Here is a 21265-nt window from a genome sequence, read left to right on the forward strand (position 1 = left end):
TATCTACATAACTAACTATGAAACCACAGAATCATCATTATAAGCAGTAGTAGTCTGTCATGTTAGATGAGTTCTACATACTAAACTAATTACTTTCTCTAGAATTCTTATAAGCGTGGTAACAGAATGTAGAAAATGAGAAATAAGAGTAATACATGGATTCATAAAATTCATAATTATTATGTACAGTATTGTTTATGAAAACAAAAACAGTAATCTGAACTTTTTATTCAAACTATCCATTAATAAAATCATTAGTTCAAACAAATCAAACGATAAGTATCATACAAGAAAAATGTATTGAGATTACGATTATGAAATTATTACTTTTCAGGAGCTTTCTAAAAGATATCATGCAGGTATAACAACATTTGTAAACGCTTATGACGGATGAACTATCTGTGAAACTAGTTTTGATTTCGATAGCAATAATAATAATAAACAATAAAGAATTCTGATTACAATTCATTGATATTCCCAAGTTGAAAATAATGTAAACACATAATTGTGGTTGATCACACCTATAGTTTCACCCGTAAATCTAATTTAAAAATAGTCTAAGTCTATGAATTAAATTAACAATAAACTATTTGAGTTTTAGTCCGCATTTTCAATCCCATTTAAATACACCAATACTTTTAGTCGATAATTTAATCCCGATCAGAGTCCCTTTTATCTCTGGGTTTCACCAGAGTTTATTCTTTTAGTAGTTATTTTTTTCCAACTATTAACAGAATATATTTCTAAGTTTGGTTAACCGTGCAAAAGCTATTGCAAGTTTGTCTCTAAGTCCATTACCAATAATTAATTAATGATAATAACAATTATTATCCACTCAGAATAATGTATGGTGACCAATCATATTATTCATTTCTGTCTATATAAATAGATGCATTTAAGTTTGCTTTCAGTAATACCCTAAGTTTCAAATCCACAGTTAATTGATCAAATAAGTAAGTGGTCAAGATCTATTTATTTAATTGATTCTTATCAAATGTGATCGTTTCTTGTTTTCTTTTAGCTGTGTATTCATATTTATTGTACCATTTATTTTTCCACATAGATTAATTGAATATTCAATATGGAGTAAGTGGTTAATTTTTACTTTCCTATAATACTTTGTTTCACCTGACACCAAAAAATTGATATCCTTATGAACTTAAAAAACATTATTAAAAGCGTAAATAATTTTAAATTTATTCCATATCATGGAATGGTGACTTCCGCAAATGTAACCTTTACACAATTGACAACGTTCATATACTTAATCTATTGTGACTAGTTATTGCTCATTTGAAAAATACATTAAACTAAAATGTCTGTTATCAACATGGTTTACCTAATAAATATTTTACCCTGTGCATAGACTGTTAATATGCGGAAGCATTGTCGCATTGTTACTTTGGTTCTTGAAGCTATTCATTGAAAGTGTCTGTTTTTCAAACACATTCTGAGCCAAATAACAGGTCTTGTACATGGCGCTATTGACTCCTCATGTTCACCCAAGCTGGTAATGTCATTTCTGGTTCCTCAGACTTTACTGACCAACAAAATGCACGTCAAATTTTTTAGATAGTAAGGACGTCGCTCAGGTATACTGAAAACTCAATAGACCTATAAAAGTATGGATGAGTTTTAAAATATCGCATTACGTATACCTTTAGATATTCACTGCTTACTTTCACTGCACTCTGGTCGCTAAAATGAACTTTTAAGCAAAAATTTAAACTATGAATTAACAATAATTATTTAATCACAAAACGCTCTTCAAAAGCTATTTTTTACTCCGATAGATTCACTACCATAAGTTAACTTATATGTGAGATATACAAAAAATATCAGATTTGACTTAGCAGTTGCTGAAACTTGTCTAAGAGTTATCACCATTCAATATTAATAAGTTAAAAAAATGGATACGAAACTGTTTACTACTTGCTCATTATTTTTAATAATCCACTGATACAACTGTAGTAAAAACCACCGTCAGAATTTCATATAAAACAACTGACATTAATTTAATATGAATATAATTTTCCTTTAATTTCTGTTTTATTAGAGAATTGGAGGTCAAAGAGATGTTCTGTATGATTGATAAGAAACAACGTGGTAGAATCACTTGTAAACAATTAAGAAAATTTCTAAGGAGACATGACGCTAAATTCAGTAAGAAATCTGTAAGAAATTACGTCAAGTCAATAGACAGTGATGGGGATGGTAAATTAACATTGGATGACTTTATGAGAGCGCTTACCAAATGTGATCATACAAAATAAATTATATTAAATGTGATTTTATTCTGATAAAGAAAAAAAATGAAATAAGTATAAAATGTAAGGAGAAATTAACCTACTTAATAAAATCAAACACTTTATTACTACTTATCCTTCTGCTATTCCTCTGAATTAGTATGGCTTTATGGAATTACTTAATAAAAAATATATCTATATAAATATTAATCTGCATATCACCATAATAAATAGTGTATATGTCTGCTTGTGAAAAGAATGAATTCAATTTTGTTTTACTAAATATTCGAAGATTTAATCTGTTTTCTTTTGTATTTATTGGTTGTTTATTATGTTCAATTTAATATATAATAAATTATTTCTCAATGTTAGTTGAATAGGTTACTTATTAAATTCCATCTGATCTATTAACTTCATTTATCATTTTATAATTGCTGCAACGAGGAAAGGAAATATTGATTAGCAGTTAGATTATTATAGTACTGTTATTGTGTAAAATGATGACTAGTACATTAAGGCTTTATTAAATGTGACTAAGCTCATTACTTGTACGTAGCGTGGTCACTGTAAGTGAAAAACCATTAAAACCTGTCTCCAAGTGTCAATAGCTATGGATACATTGAATTTCTGATTTCTTTTCACTCAAGTCAGTATTCTATGGTTGAAGGTTAGTTTGATCTCTTAAATAAGTAAGAATTTAAGAGCCTTTATACTCGTATATATGATTATTGATAACCAGATCAGTATCGGCAACGTAATAAAAACATTGATAATAATCAAATTAATAATTAACTTTTTAACCTAAATGGAGGGAATGGGATAACAGAATAGTACTTAAGTTTCGATACAATGGTAATTTATCTATATTTTATTGAGTTCTGTTTATCCCTTATCCACTATATTACCATTGGAAATATGATTTAGGCAAACAGAAAAATATCACTTAGTGTAGTCCTGTTTTGCTGAAGTTATTTGTGAAAATACTCAAACAGAAACAATGGAAAACTAACGAATAACCATTTTAATGTCCAAGAGGAACGATACACGTCTCATTTTTTTGCTAGGTAATCTAGTTAACGTGGTGAGGATCTATGGCAGTTTGTATTTTAATGCCAACGTAATTATACGAATATATATTCTGATTGCGTTTTATCGAAATTCCACTTGTGAAATATTAATTATATTGTACATTTTAGTGATAACTGTACACAATTTTATTCCTTCTCATCTCTTCCAAATAAATTCATTAAAAGTCAAGTTTATTGAATGTCCAGTGTTTTTGTATCTCTATCTTGTACATTTACTATCCATATCTGAACTACATAATGGATTACAACAGAGTAGATGAAAAATTGACTAAATTTGTCAACTAATCAACATATAATAGGGTTTCTTGGTTTTAACGTTCTATTTGTCCTCAGAGAGCTCTTCACGGATTATAGATTGGACCAAACTCGTAGCAATCTGAAGTGGATTGTTTCAAGTGACGAAACTTGATATATTATCTGATTCACTTTTTATGTACCCTTGTACTATTTCAAATGGCAGTAAATACCTAATTGTACTTTTGTCCACACAACCATAATTCATGTAACTTGCATCCCACCAACTCTGTTGTAATGAGTTCAACCCCATACTTTTATTCCCGCTCCATTAGGAATAGGTTTAACGATTACTTAAAGTTTGTTTTTCCTTGATGCTGTTTTGTGCATTATCTTATTAGAACTTATCGTGAGGTATTTTTATGCCAGTCAATTATTGTTTCTCGATAGTGCTAACCAAAAATCGTTATACCACCACAGAATGTAATCTATCTATTGCTGGATTAAATAAATGACGCATTTCATATGACATTCCATATATGGCAGCATGGACGTACAGCTGATGAACTATGCTAATTAACTGAATGATATTTGAATCAAAACCACCTTTATAGTAATAAGTCATACTCTCGAGGAATAGATGTAAGAAAAGTTTGAAACAGCCTCTATTTGCGGAAATCAGTTTATTGACCTGTATTAGTTAATAACTGAACGTCAACCTGGTGAATGTGAATGTATCAGACACTTGGACACACTCGTTATTTAATGAATATTGAAGTGACATTTTAAATATAAATATCCTTCAAAACAAATGAAACAAGTAATCAAGCTTTAATTGACATAAGTTTGGATGGAAGACGCTTATCCTGACTGTAAACCTTGTACTTAATAGATTCAAGCAACAGTTATCAGCAGTTTTCCGACTGAAGGTCTCTTGATTTCAGTTAACCAACTCAAATGGCAATCATGACTAACTAACTTAAAACCAGAATTCTAAAGATAATTCTTACTAACTTAATGGAACTGGTTTGTGGCAGGATAACAAAATGACAACAACCAGTTTAGTATTATTTGCATGAATAGCTAAAATTACCCTAATTTCGTATTTCTTTAATGATTTTGAACCCAAAGAGAGGTAGAAATTCTAAAGACTACGTCTGATAAACCTGGTTTAACTTCAGACTCCTATATTATTGCGTATTATTTTATTTTTGTTTGACCACTGAAATACTATTTAACCAAGACTGAAATTAGCATTCGCCAGAGTATTCGTGCTTCAAAACATGAAACTTCACCATCATTTCTTATTGGCCTTCATCAGTGTATACATGCGATATTGTAAAGTTGATATTTATTTGACAAATACACTTTCCAAAAGTTAATGCATACAAAACTAGCAGCGATTATGACATAAAAGGTCGCTTTAAGACAGATATAACGTCGGAACAGTTAGATTTTTTAGTGAAATATTCATTAGAACCAATTTGATAGCATGACTGTGCTTACTGAACATAACGTAATATAACTCAATGTAAATTATTTGAAAAGAAGTTTCTAAGAAGTAGTTATTTTCTCGTGCTTAAATACTTTAGCAAATAACTACCTTTCTCAGGTTACTAAAGTTTATCTATTACAAATTACCAACTGGTCATGAACTAGTACCTTAGTGATAGTAAGCGTCTTAATCTGCCGTATATATAATATTTTTTTCGGCCCCTCCCCATGCAAGGCAAACATAAATCTAAGTGTCTTACCAATAAGTTCATGTCAAGTTTGTGATGCTTTTGGTGTCCGAAACAACTGCAGAGTTACTTTAATAGCAAAATAAGAAACATTTTTTGATGCGATTAATAAGTTGCGAGATTTCCGGATTTCGTGTTTCGACATTTAGTTTCAAAGGACATTAGTAACAAAAGCTCACAGAATACCGGAAACATGTATATAAAAACATATTGAATTGTAGTAAGCGAGTTTTATCTGTTGTTTAAAAAATTATGAAGATAACAAAATTGAACATATCCAACTTTTGAGTTGAACATGAAAGATAAATTTACAAAAAACAAAACTCCGTTACAAAACATGGGTAACATTTACGGATTCGACAATTCGATCTTTTTTTATTGTATTCACGTTTGATTTAGTAGAATAACAAACTGGAAAAAACCATAACGACTATGACAAAGTGATACTGGACAACTGTAGTATCATTATTTTTTTTACCAAGTAATATTTGAGAATTTGGAAAAATACCAGTAACCATGATGTTTATAATAGTGTAAGTGATCATATTGTGTGAAAATTATTAATAATTGAATCACTATTAAGGAACGAATTCATGAAACTGATGTTTTGAGTATAGATAATAAAACATAAATGTTTATTTGATAGGGTTAGAAAACTCACATTTCCGCAAAGATGGCTACTGCAAATACAGATAAACACTCTTGTTTAAAAGCTGAGCTATGAGCAACGAATTCCAACTTTTCTTCAGTTAAAATATATTTAATAATAGTGAAAACTATGATTTCTTTTTAATTGAACAGATAAGTGTCCTTAAGAAACCTTGGTCTTCATGCAGTTTGGGCGTTGATTAACCACGTGACGAAGTAATCTAATGATATGGAGAATTTCGTACTATAATGATTACTTCCATCTTATTTTCTTATTCTCACTACATGAAATAAAGGTCAACATTCTCATTAACAGCGAAAAATGTATAGTTTACGTGTAAGTAAAATGAGTCAGTCAGAGGTTTATGCTGAACTATGGTTTGGAATAGATTTATTAAAGGAAGACCCACTGGTTAAATCACTGGTTACTTCATCTGTCTTCTCTGATAAACTCACATGCAAACAACATACTTACTTACGCCTGTTACTCCTCGTGGAGGAGTATAGGCCGCCCACCAGTATTCTACATCCAACACTGTCCTGGTCAATCCTTTGCAGCTGTTTCCAGTTGCAAACAAAGCCGAGCATATAAAGTTCATTTTAAAAATATTCGTGCTGTTTTAAAGCATCCATTTTTATACTATTATTTTCGATGTTGTTACATAAAAACTGTTAGGTTATTCAAATGATTAACATTTAGATTACTTAGTATCAATGATATAATTACTGAAGTTAGCTGTCTGGCTATTCCCATTCTGATTTTAACATCTTAAAAATCATTTTATCACTGTTTACCTTCATTTAAAACTAATTCAAGCATTCGGAAATAGTTCTTTGTTTGTCACATCCATTATTCCCGTCTTGGGTTAAATTTATCGTTATCGACCACTTCAGTTTCTTCCATTCAACTTGTTTTGGGAGACATTTACATATTGTTTAATTTTCTTCTCTGACAATTATTCTGCTTGGTTGTTAAGTGAAAAGTACAGATCAACCAACAACTTAATTCGTGAATTCCTTTTACATTGTGATAAGTACGTGGTACAACAGGCAAAAATGAACACGTTTATTCACGCAAATTCTGTGTACTAACGAATAGTTAGTGACGTAGTGACTGAATGCGAAAAGAAATAAGGTTCACAGTACGATTCGAATCAAAGGCCTACAGGAACGAGATAGCAGCAGGATTATTAGAAGAAAGATTTGAGAACGGAATGTACTTGCATGTAAATTTAATTTGTAGAAATTATAAGTATCTAAATAATAGTCTTAGAAAATTATGGATTGAGAAAATATAGATTAAGGAAATTTCGCATGCCAGTCAACCCTCATATAAAATTTCCCTCTGGGAAATTTACAACATTATTCCACATTTTCTATCGTCTTCCATCAAAATACTGTCTTTCCGTGTGGTTATTTTAAAGTTCTAATTTGTATTCTTACCGTTTTCTACGTTTTAAACTTTTGTACTAAAGACTTTACATCATTAGTATGATCTTGTCTCAGCTTATAATAAATTGGACTGAAGCTACTCTCTGCAACTATATAAAAGTGTGAAACTCAATTTTTGGCTGGACAAACGAGTTGATTTTTAAGACAAGAAAATGAATCATTATTTTTATGATTATTACTATTATCATTGTTACCATAAATTATATCTCTTTGTAAGTACAGTAAAATCAACATTATCAATAAATAAAACTATAGAACTATGGCAACTGTATGAAAACGATTAATTAGTATCACGTGTTAATCGTTTACACAATCAGTGTGCTTATATGTTAACATATTAGAATGCATATATATATCCATGTAAACTTGTGCAATTTTACTCAGGCAATGATCTGCCACTCACTTATATTTGACTAATCTCATCAACTTGAGTAAAACAACTATGCATTGTGTTTCGGTGTAAGCAATTTGTTATAAAATATTCAGCTATGCATCTTTAAATGTTGAATAACAAAAGCAACAAAATTAGCTGATCAATGCATTTTGTTTATCTGGTGATTGAGTGTATTAAGCTAGAAAATCGATGGAATACAATTAATGATACTAATAATACTAATAGTCATATTGTTTTATCAGTGCATAAAAGAGTTCACAATTAATTTTTATCCCATCATTTTGTCCCATTCATGATAGTTAGAATCTTTGTAACAAAACGTACCTAAAAAGATAGTTTATTGACTGATATTGACTGATATATGTAAATGGTTCAGAGTACACACAACTAAATTCTGTTCACCTAAGTTAACATTAAGTGAAGAAAGGAATTTGATGAAATGTAGACGTTAACTATATGTAATTATGAATTACTGGAACATCCGTTTTGTTGTAACTTTACCCTCAGTTTTTCTATTTCTCTGTTGGGGACGTTAGATCCCCAAAACTCATATTTTGTAATTTTATCTTTGTGGAGCTTGTATGCAGATGTATTCTTGGGCATTTCTTACCACCCACGCACATAGTCGATTGACGAACTTATCGATTAAATGTTTAAATATTTCAGTGGCAGTCGATTGACGAACTTATCAATTAAATGTTTAAAAAATTCCATGGCAATATCGATTATATATATTTTGTATATATACGCTTGATTTGTGTGCTTGATGGACCTGGTATCTTCTGGTTGTCTGTAGAATACACTTTCTACATCTTACCAAGACTTCTGGATTGAGTTAGCTGAGTCGGGGACAACGGACCAGTATAGCCTATCGAGTCTCTGGATCCTTGATTCTTCGTTCCGTTCCGAATAAGACGAATCAGTAGTAGCATTCAAGTTAACGAACATAATATTCTCCTTCTACACTATCATCGGGACTTATTCGTCAGATTCTGTAGCTGAGACGACCTAGCTTCGAAACGGATACCTCATCGATATTATGGAGAGACGCATATTTGAAGCAAAAACATGACAGAATGCCACAGTCATAATGAATATTCTACTTAAAACTAGTCTTAAAAGGGGATGTATGAAGTGATATTCTGACCCGTTGATTTAATAGGTCTATTAAAACGTCATCTTACTGTTCTAAAATACAAATTATTTTATTAAATAAGTCAATAATGTCTCATTTAATCAAGAATAGTATACCAATAATGGACTCATTCATGTATTTTGATTAGTTTAACTGCTCCTGTAGAGCTAGTTACATAGGCCGTGATCAAGGGACATTATCCTTACTCACTCGAACATGTGCGAGGATGGTTAGGACAAAGTGTCACTAAATCTATAGACAGTGCCATTCTTTCCCATCCAATAGATAATGGACTTATGTACCAAGTCCCTATTAACTTACCATGACGTACAAGATTGCGCAAAACCAATTGGGATTGAATCTAATAAACCTAAACTATATTTACAACAGATATACATTTAACCCCTTTTTATTTTTATCCACAGTAGGGTCGTCTCATCATTTACTCAGTCTCGACAGTATACGACATAAACATTACAGCCTTTCATTTTATAAAATATAAAAGATAATTATAATTATTTACTAGCCTAGAATCTGTATTTTTACAGATTCTCATCAGCATCTGATAAAGAATAAATTTGAATTAGATTCATGATTTGCTTGCAGCAAAAGTTAGATTATGTTGGTACCCTATGTAGAGTAGTCACGTTTATAGCCTTTAGAAAATACATGCTAGTAAAATACACATATTTTGCAATGACCCTGAGTTATGCGAATAGAATTCTTTAGGACCAAGAACATTTACAGGAAACATGAACTAGAGATATTGATTTATGGGTTTTCCTTATTCTCTCTGAGTTATCCCATCTAGTATGAACTGATTATAAACAAAATCTAAGTCAGTGGAAAAGATATATCATGAAACAATGGGTCAAGTTATTCTCATACAAAATTGGGCAGCAAAAATAGGATGGTTCAATCAGTGCTTTTATAGATATCGACGTGTAATTCTATTTTACGAGCAATGAACTTACAAACTTGGTATTTGGCTGCATTACTGAAAAAAAGAAAACTAGTTAAAAGTGAAATACTCCAATGGAAAGTATATTTGTTTGATAAATTGTAAGGATAAACAAATGATAATCAGAGAAAGATTTTTGTGGATATTATAATAAATTAATAGTTGAGTTCATGGGTCAGTTGAAGCGAGACCACCATGGAAAGTCTGGAAGCACTGGACGGCCGTTTCGTCCCACTACGGGACTCCTCAGCAGTGAGCATCCACGGTCCCGCCTCGCGAGATAATGAGATGCCTAGATTCATCTATTCTCTGTGCCTGGTCAACAGATGTCCGAGCACTGGCCAAAACACGCAAGATGACTAACAGTTGTGAACTGTGGACTGTGACTAAGTAGCCTTGAAAAAGTTTGTCATCAGTTTATGCAATGAAATTCATAGATTTACACTCTATTTCCGGGTTACTGTATAAAAATGTTAATCATACAATCCATCGTATATCATAGGTAAAGAATGCTACTCAAAGCCAATGCAATATTGTAACAGTCGTGCAATTGCAATTATTTGTATAAGACAAAAACGATAATTACTCTAGTAAAAGTAAAACTGAAATTTCCAATATTTTTTAAAGTCCCTCCTCATGTTATATGCGAATTAACAATAACGATTTACAGCTACATTAAAAAAATACTATGACGTATATGGGTACAGAATTTGAATGGCCCTTATCATCTTTTAAAATATTTCACGTCGGTGAGAATGAAACCTCACAAGAAACAGTAACAATTCTCTTTGTTTTTTACCATCACTTTGAAGAAATCGGTCATTGATTTGTTTACACAAAACCGGTGAAAATTAACTCAAGGAATCTTATATGGTAGTTAATGATTGACTTGAAGCAATATAGAATGACCCATCTTTGAAAACAAAGTGAATGAAATTCACTTTGAAAATTTCGCGTACTAATAATCATATAGTTCTCAAAATATCCGACCAATAAACAGTTAGTTTCCAACCCGTGCTCATGAGAAACTTTGTATTCTGTAAAGTAAAAAGGACGAAAAAGTGAAGAGCTAATTCTATTATTAGAATTTCAAACATTAGAGATACAGTTTCTAACTTATGACCCTAACCACAGCCTTGGTAAAGTTTTGAAGTGGAAAAACATTGGTGAAATGAATCTATTCAATACTTTTTCTTGAACTATGAAATTATTATTTTATTCATGCTTGTTCTGTATTTTGTCATAAGTGTGATCTACTTGATACTAAAGTTTGTTCAACAAACTATTTTAAATTTTGGCAGCATGACATGAAACTAAGTTTCTTCAGATTATACGTTCGTCATGCATGCAGAAAACAGAAACCTCATAGATATTATAAGGCAATTATCACACAAACATTTTGTACCATCAAACTATTACAAAAAAGAAAGCAATAATTATATTAAATTCACTCGGTATTGTTTACTTGAATCTTCCCATTGATGCTTAGGATTGCAATTGATCAGTCTCTTATTGGCATATGTGCATACTTAACATATTGCATTAATTCACAAGCATTATAACCAAAGATGGATGGTGGATAGCAGTGAAATCCAGGACGCGCGTCTCATACTATTTGGGACTCATCAACCGGATGTAGTTTCATCTCAGTCTTGATGTTCACTCCGGGACTCGCATCCAGTACCGTTAGCTTCAAACGCCACTTAGCTACTGAGTCCATTGCACAAGAAAGTGGCTATCTAGCCTACGAGTTTCAAATAGGACGAAACGCGTGTCCTTGATTCTACTGCTAGCCGCTATCCATATTTACTAATAATTATAATAGAAACAATAATAATAAAGTATACTATTACTGAAAATTTATCAAGTAGTCTGGAAATAACAAGACAAACATTTGACCGGATAATTTTAAATGAACTGAACATAAGTTGACTGTTTAGAATAACAAAAATATATTTACAATACCCAAATGAGTAGAAAACTGAATCCGTTGCAACCACGTCAAACAACTACTTCATTTCTGTACAAAACCCACATAAAGGAAGCCATCATTATGTGAAAATAGGTTTATATTATAAACCTTAATGCTCTCTTCAAAACAAGCCCAGCTATAGTCTGTTTTAAATTTATTTACGAACAACTTAATAAGTAAACTTCAATTTTGAATCCATAAGATCATTTACTAACCTAGAGATAAAATGTGAATATTGTTATTATTTTAACACACAAACATTAGTACAAAGGAGCACCAAATACATATGAGCCACACAGTAACAATGAAGATGTGAAGAGATAGAGAATGTAAAGTGCGTATAGTAAAAGAAGAACGACAACGAACAGAAATTAGTGTGTCAGAGTGAAGTCATAATAATAATAATAATAATAATAATAATAATAATAATAATAATAATAATGAGAGAAACAGTTCAATTATCAAAGATATAGCCAGAAAGAATTCTTTCAATCAAAGAAGTTACGTTCATTCTTTTGAAGAAAGTAAAAGAAAGTTACGGCAGGATCATCACTCGCTTCTATCCTGAGCCACGTCTGATAACGTCTCAAGCCACTGTGTTTCACCATCTCTAGGAACCCAACCAGGGAGTAGTGAAGGGCCAACAGAAGCCAGTCCTGTACAGCTCTATTTCATACCACAACGTTATATCATACACTGATCACCTCTCCGCTTTTCCCAACCGATCCCAGCATCGACAAACAATGCACGACGTGGAATTCTCCGAGACGACGTTTGTAGAACATGTGACACTAATTGAAATGTCGTCACTGTGCCCTAACACACGATGCTAACATGGAGTTGACACAATGACAGCAATCCTTCGAAGACAACAATGATCAAACACAGTCGTCTAACATCCTCAACTCGGAGAGGACAGGTCTCACAGGCATAGAGCCAAACTACTCTCACCAACGCGTTATAGATCCGACATTTTACAGCCAGACTAACATCATGAAGGTACCAAAGATGGCCCAGATTGGCACAAACCGCTCTGGCTTTTACTATACATGAATTGATCTCATCACTCATGCCACCACCATGCAGCTACACAGATACACGAACTTCTCGACTACTTCTATCTGCTCACTATCCAGGGTGAGTGCAGGATCAGGGGCCTACCAGTCCTGTAAAAGTACTTTACATTTCGAAGGTGCAAAGCATATGCCATACCAACGGACACTAATTGCCAACTGATTAGATGCGGATTGCATGGCTTGGGTATTATCGCACAGTAAGACAATATCATCGTCATATTCCGGGTCAATAAGTCCTTCTCCAGACAACGGGTCCACAAAACCATTACCTCCATCCATCAGAACTGTTTCCAGAACGTCATCGATAGCAAAGTTGAAGAGAAATGGTAAGATTGCGCAACCCTGCCTAACCCCACTGCTTGAATGGAGCAGTGAAGAGAGGTAGTTGTGTGCCCTCACTCTATCTGATGTGTTAGTATATAGGGCTTTCAAGATGTTAATAAACTTCTCAGCCACACCCTTCTTCAATAGACAGTCTCAGAGGACAGTCCTGTCCAATGAATTGAAGGCGGCTCCAAATGTCAAGCAACACTATGGTTGTTGGCTTGTGATGAGTATGACGATGTTCTAACATTTGGTGAGGTGTGAAGATACGATCAATACATCCTCAACTAGAATGGAAGCCAGTCTGCTCCTAACCAGTCAATCTTTCTCGGATTTTGAACAATCTACGAAGTATGACGTAAGCCAATACTTTAGACGCATTCGGAAGCGGAATTGTCCTCCGATAGTTGTTGCATAGATGACGTGAACCTTGGTTTAAAAAAATTGAAACAACTATCGACTGAGTCCACGATGTTGGAACACTCTAACTACCATGTCTTTGTAAATAGCTCTGTCAGTTTCTTAACCAGAAGGTCGCCACCATCTTTAAAAGGGGCCGGAGGTAAGTCATCTGAACCTGGTGATTTGTTTCGCTTCAAGAGTTGGAGATCTATAAAGACTTCTATCTCGTCTGCACAGGCCATGGAGGTCAAGGCAGTTTGATCGATGTTTCTGGACCAGTAGACCAGTTGAACTGCCCCTCTAAAAGCTTTACCCATTGTCCAGAACGTCGGTAGATATTAGTGATCAGCATCCCGTCAGCTTCATAGATTGTTTAATACACATGACTTCTTACTGCCAGTGTCTCGCGTGAGTTGAAAGAGCTTTCGGGGGTCACAGGATGCGGCTGTTGTTTCCAACTCGTTAACATGCCCTGACCACTAGGCTTCTCGATCCTTACACAATCTGTCCAGTTTAATTACGTAAGTCTTCATTTGTGGTCAAACTCGCAGTCACTCGGAGTAAACCGACGAGCTTCAATGAGTTGTAAGGAGCCTGAAGAAACTCATTACTTATAACAGAAACAGGTTTTAGTTTGCTCAAAATTGCAGTAGTCAGTCATCGTTATCTGACCTACGACCAACAAGTCCCCATCGGCCACCTGAACGACTCGCTTCTGTGCCTAGACGCCCAACCAGTGCGTTCAAGTCTCTGGCTAGTACTACAATATCTGTCAAACTCACTTCCTGTGAACGAACAGTTAACTGGTGATAAAACGCATCCTTGATAGAATCCGGGCTACAATCTGTCGGAGCATAAGTGGAGATGACGAAAAGACATTGTTTCTCACACCGACGTCTTCGTAATTTGATGGAACTTTCTAATCTAACAGCACATAACGGACTGGTAAGTGGGATCCAGTCGGTCAGTAATGCCTTAGCTCTAGTGCTTAGTGAGACACCAACTTCAGTAATACTAGACAAAGATGCCACAGAGTCTCCGGATAAACGTACGTGAAACAAGCTTTCCGAAGAGACAGATGGAAAGAGAATTTATAGTACTTCACTACAGTCTTGAATAGACAACATACATCGATGTTGAGACTTTCTAAGGAAGTAGCCAACCCTATCTGTTATTCGATCTGCATTAGTGTGAGAGCGTTGAAGGAGGCCAGTTTGAATTGTATACATGGTTTTAGAAAGACTGTTTCAGTATTCGTATTCGGTAATAGCATTCAACTTTCGACCAGTCAGTGACTCGAAATCGTTTAGATGGGACAGGGTTTCCACCATAGGCGAGATTCTGTATAAGCCAGAAAATAAAGTACGCAAAATGAGAATAACGAGGAATACATGAGCAACGTAAGTGACGTAGTATAAAAGAAATGAAAAACGAACGTTATCATATGATTGTGAATAAGATTTTTCTGAGCGAGCGTTAAAGCAAGAGAAATTTTTCCAGTCATAGTTATCATTGATTTGTATGAGAGCTGTGATACTGCCCGGGTGCCCAAACTAAAGCAAGTGGTTTTTTATGGGGCCAAACCCGGAGCCTTTGACCTAAATTTCTAACCCACAAGGCAGTGGAGCAACGCAAGGCGATGCTGTTGCATGGTAGCCGGTGACTAATAATTGGTTCATATGTCATTTGTTCCCTCAAGATACTGGAGCCCATGTGTACCATTGGTTTGAAATCAGGTTTTTTTAACTCCTCTAGGTGAACCCTTGGTGTCCACCAACCTTGTTAAGGCGCCGGGAATTCGCTTTTCGTCCTCTCGATTTCGTGAACAATACCCATGCCGCGAATTAGTGAGTAGAACTTACCTGGTAGTGGCTTTATACGCGTGGCCATGTGAGAGTATTTCGAGAGGGAGAGTGGACTCACCCGACCCTCAATCATATCAGGTCATTTGGGGGCAAAATATGAATAATTTAATGACATATCTGTGGACAAATTTCTTAAATAATGAGTCGTCAAACGAAAACCATGTTGAATTATATTGGCACCTATCGCTTCAACTTATTTTAAGGCTGAGTAATATTTGCACACTCAAAGCCATTTTTTCACCATTAAGAGCTCAGTTAAATATCCACTTATTTGTCTCATAATATAAGCTTATTGATGAGTTGGGTTTCCTTGCCAAACAATTATCTAGCAACCATTGGAAACTGTGGAGTTAAAGGGTGGTGAAAATTTCATACTGACAGTCAAAGGCGACGAAACTGCACATTATACATTTGGAGCTAGACAAAGGTTATGTCCGTTGACTACCAAATATCAAAAAGCGAATCTCATACTGATTGAGAGTTAGAATACCTGTTTGAAGAGAGCCATATTTCTCAACATATCCAAAATTCAAACAGCCAAACGAATCTTTATCGGTTAATGGGTTAAGAAATCAGCCTGACGGCTTGTTGTAAAAGAAATTGTGGTATTTATACTAACTGACGATTCCTTCGTACTTAACTGTGCGCTTATTACAAATTCCAAATATAATACGTTCATTTATGCTCATTTGGGTCTATCAACCTTAAATAGCACTATTTTGGAAATTCTTAGTTAATACATTAATTCGAATATTTCTAATTATCATAGTAATTCCATGCACAACGCGTCTCATTCTCATTATCTTAGTTATTGATATTGATAAAATATCATAACAAAATGAAGATATAGTGGTTTCCATCACAGTACTAAGAATATGTTTTTCATTCTAGTGAAAAATATTTCTAATTATTAGTGTCATATGAGCGAAAATTAGGAATGAAAAGTAAACAGCAAGAAACTTTCATCCACTTTACTCGGGACTTATAGCTCCTGATACATATGTTAAACATCACCTGGCTTTATCCCACAGAATATTCCCAGTGAAGACTAGCACGTGGTAAGCGATGCACATGGTTAAGTTTAAGCATTCTGTGTAATAAAATGTCTACATATTAGTATAGTTCGTATTCATGCTTATAAAAATTAAACATATTTGTGAATGCTAAAAGAAACCTCGCTTCGTCAGTTTTGGAATGATTAATAACTTTTATTGGTTAAAAATCCAGTTTCCATCATTGATATTCCAGCTACTTGCCAACTACCATTCTGGTTACTTTACACCCACAATAGGGACATGTATGTAAGGTTTTTCGGTTTGCATCCCTTTGGCATCTTAGCTGCTTGAGCTAAGATAATGTATATTATGTTAGACAAGTGTGTATGGTTAAAACACTTTGTAGGTGTCCAAACCTGAATAATAGTAATTGATTTTTAGAGGTAGCTTTTTCTTCCATGTTTGCAGACAAATGTTTAATTGGAGTGAATATCTGGTTATGAGTCTTTCTGTTATATATACGGAGTAAGAAAAAAGAGAGTAACTATAGAGTTCAGTAAATGTAATAATGATCTTTAAAATATTTATTTAGATAGATGAATTTATCGTTCAATTTAGTATATAGGACTTTTTATAGCATAATCTTTGAGTAATATGGATCAACATACAAGTTGCTTTCAATCAGAACGTGCAATATAAGCTAAGCTAGATGTTTGTAGTAATCATTTGGTTTACATTGTTATCTTCGGAGATACACAAAAATATCTACTCAGTAGATTTAGAAATTATTTAGAAATATGCTGCCCCGTTTAACAGGTAATCTGCTACATCCTTAATCTGTCTACCCACTAATATACTGGAGAGAATTTGTCACCGGGCCTTGACACGACAGGCTGTCTATCTAGTTCAAACTTGAACCTATCAATGTGGGAGTCCAACTTATGACTAGACGGCCTTGGGGGTAGAGAGACGAAGATTATTCTACCGGCTGATTGGTCAACAGTAATTTTGGAATAATAAAGATCATGGCAGTGAATCACGCATCAGACGAAAGATTATGGTTTATAGAACAAACGAAGGGGCAAATGTTAGGTTTTTACAGACTTTGAATTAAGTGAAGCGATGTTCTCAAAAATAGTTTCCGTTGTTCGTCATGGCTTTTTTATTTCTTCCAAAATGTAGAAAGATGCTCCTGTCACATACGTATACAAATCGAAACAAAAATAAAATTTGGCTTTTATTTACCTCATCACTAGCGTACCTAGAAGTTCTTCCATTACTTGTTAAAAGCAGACAATCGACCAACAAAGTTGAGTGTAAGCATTAATGCAGACACATACTGTAAGTAGATTTTTGCTAGTAATTTTCAGATAACTTGCTTCTTTATTTTCGTCACTTGATAGTTTAATCATATAGACTCCCGAGAGTAAAGTAAATTAAGTGTTGGTAAACTAACATTTTGTTTAATGTAAATGCATTAGAATTCCCTCTAGAAGTCATTTTTGAAACAAATTGATGATTAACAGTTACATTTTTTACTGATCGCCTCAACTTCTATCCTGTTCTTTTATTTTGTAGAAAAGTAATAGAGAATATTTCTTTAGCTGAATAGGTTATCTACTTGTAATAAACAGAAAAGGACAGAGGCTGTAGAAAGTGAACAGAAATATTTCATTTATGTAAAATAGCGTTCACAAAAATGTACAGTAGTGGAGTTAATTCCAAATAAAATTTGTAAGTTATAAGTAACTGTTTATTTGAATTAATCATAAAGTAGTATATTCTACATAACTGATGCAACACCGTAATGATTTAATCCAGTAAGCTACTCAAAATAATATTTACTTCCTTAAATATAGAAAATCAGCACTTATGTTTATATCTCATGTGAGTTTCAGCCCATGATATTTAAAGTTTACTGAAATTCCATCCTAAACAATAAGTTTGGCCAAACAACTGATATCTATCTATTGAAACTAATGCTCCTGCACTTTTAAACAAAGGCGTTGGTCAATAATCCAGTTACAAAAGATGTGGAATAACTGATTATGTAAAAATGAAACAAGAAATAGAACCACAATACTGTAATTACTTTCGCTTTCATCAAAACTTAAGTAAAGTATTATTTACGTAACTTTAGTGATTTAAATGAGTCATTATACCAAACACATATGATAGTAAACAATTAGCGTGAATATAATTTCACTTTATGTAAACACCAATAAAAGATAGTCACGTTTAGAGTATGTGTGAGCTATAAATACGAGTTGTCTATCTTCATGTATAAAATTCACACAATTCCTCTTTATTTTTCAAGAAGAAAAAGTGTGCAAACATGGATCGTCAGCTGACGTATGTTGAAATGTTTTTTTTTAAAAATTAATAAATGTTCTGTTAGTGTTGGTGTAATACAAAGTTGTTTACACTCATTTATATGAATGTTTGAGTAATCTAATTCGATTATGTAAACCAAATGTTGTTTATCTGCAACCTTAAATGATCTAACCTTAAGTTAAAAACACGAAGTTCAGCGAAGGAATCTTTTTACAACGAATTGATTATCAAGCTGTACAATCGTACAACCTTAAGTTGTTTTGTTTTTAAAATTGTTTTCTATTATGACTATTAATTAACTTGATTTTCACCTAATTCACTTCATATCCATAAAATAACTTTAACTTTCTTAGAATAGTTGTTAAGCCTTAGCGATCTTTGATAACCGTGTGCATATTAAATTTTTGAGATTAACAGAAGGTAGGAGGATTTAGTGACAAAATATAGCTAAACCATTGAGTTATCACTAATTTTTTTATCTAATTGTGTTACAGAGTTAAATTGCTTCATCATATATCATTCTTATAAATTTTCTCAAATGTAGGATATTAACGATTGTGCTAATTTACTTTATATTTAGGCATCTAAAAAAAGGAAAATATATGGAAAACCGACTCTTAATTAAGTCTATTTTCTCCACCCTTATTTTTTATAACTATTACTACAGAATATTATTTTTGAATGGTTATACTGAAACATCATTTTTCTAACTGGATCACATAATTAAGTGATAAAAGATGCTTTTATACCATAGTCCTTAGTTTGTATAAACCATAATTTTGATTTCCTATTTATTATTTTTTATTCTGGCTATATGCTTACATATTGAACATTTCAACATAATAATGTTTGAATATGGTTTCAACTAGTTTTGTCCATCGTTCCAGAGTTCCTATTTTCTTAGATTATTTTAAAAGAGAATCGTTATGGAAAATACCCTTGTCCCATTTAAGGCATTCTTATTAATCTTTTAAATTTAAATGATTAAATGGATTTGTTATTTTTAGTTGAATTTTACTAGATAAAAGGTTAATTGGCTGAGATAAGTTTAAAATACATTTCTACAATTCAATTAATCTTAGGAGTACATTTCGAATAAAAGAATGCATGTAATTTGTGAAGTAAATAACATGAGCTGATAGCAAAATGTAGGTTCACGATTTTATTGTATGAACACAAATCTTGAATATAGTGGCAGTGATTGGTAATTAATATCAAACTTATAGCTGGTTAGCTGTACATGAAAAGAGCTACTGTTGTTTCTGCACCCTCAGTTTATTTTATAACTGGAAAATAGAAAACAATTTATAGATAAATCTTCTGATAGGAAATTTTCATCTTTAGCAATATTTTGTTGCAAATCAAAAAATGATAAATATCTGTCTTAATTTCTAAAAAGATAGGTTTGCAAGAAATTCTTTGATATATTGATATAACTTGGGTTTCATGGGATAAACGACAGCGATTTGAATAATTAGAATGAGAACACTTCTTATAAATAATGTAGTTTGTCTGACTCGAAACAGATGAGAATCAATGCATTGAAATGCTATTCACTATAAACCTCTTACATATATGTCAGTTCTACAATGGGAGAAACGACATTGGGAGAATACAAATGTTTGACATTTGTAATATAATCTGACCAATAATAGTCTTTCAGCACACCACAAATCATTTCGTCTTAAGAGATTTACAATTATAGTTGTAGAAATTTCCTAAAGAATTCTAACTAAATTATTTCAAATACTCTTTAACAACAACTAAGCGCTTAAATACAAGCATTATACTTTAAAACACATATGTTAGTAGCAGTTAATAAGTCAATTATTCTAGTAAACATTGTGTAGACATAATGACCACATGTATCATGTTGTTTACATATGGAGACGTAAACTTTTATGAAGAGTAAAGTATTTCGTTTACTTTTAGTTATATTGCCATTTATTCTAAACAGAATTATTTTGATTCGTCACAAACGTTTTTATATGTTGTAATATATAATGGAGAATATTTAACTTCAGTTTTGTCTCTTTATTATATATACAGAGAACAAGAAATACGCACTATGTTTGACCACATGGATAAGAATCACAACGGATACGTGACTGCTAAAGAACTAAGATATTATTTAAAAGTACACGATGCGAGAGTCACAAATAAAGAAGTCAAAGACTTCATTCGTAAGATTGACGAAAGTGGAGATGGTCAATTAAGTTTGCATGAATTTATGAAAGCATTTTCACCACAAAGAAGATCCTGTACTACAGAGTTCAGGACAATACGAAGATGAATATTTGGTTGTCGTCTAATTTCAAATATTTAATCAACAATTTTATAGATTTACTAAAATTATTAAATGAAAATGCCTTTAGTATTAACGTAATAATAAATTCG

The 21265-nt window shown here is 32.8% G+C and overlaps 1 protein-coding gene across 1 annotated transcript; it reads left to right on the forward strand.

Moving 5' to 3' along the window:
- Positions 1-1081: 1081 nt before the first annotated feature.
- On the forward strand, positions 1082-21161 carry MS3_00010342 (uncharacterized protein; the record flags this gene model as incomplete). Its single annotated transcript, XM_012941838.3, has 4 exons — positions 1082-1086; positions 2057-2214; positions 19890-19896; positions 20918-21161. 4 exons carry the CDS (start codon positions 1082-1084, stop codon positions 21159-21161), a joined length of 414 nt encoding a protein of 137 aa, XP_012797292.2.
- Between the last annotated feature and the right edge of the window lie 104 nt (positions 21162-21265).

Source organism: Schistosoma haematobium, chromosome ZW, assembly GCF_000699445.3.
Source record: "Schistosoma haematobium chromosome ZW, whole genome shotgun sequence".
Classification (NCBI taxonomy): domain Eukaryota; kingdom Metazoa; phylum Platyhelminthes; class Trematoda; order Strigeidida; family Schistosomatidae; genus Schistosoma; species Schistosoma haematobium.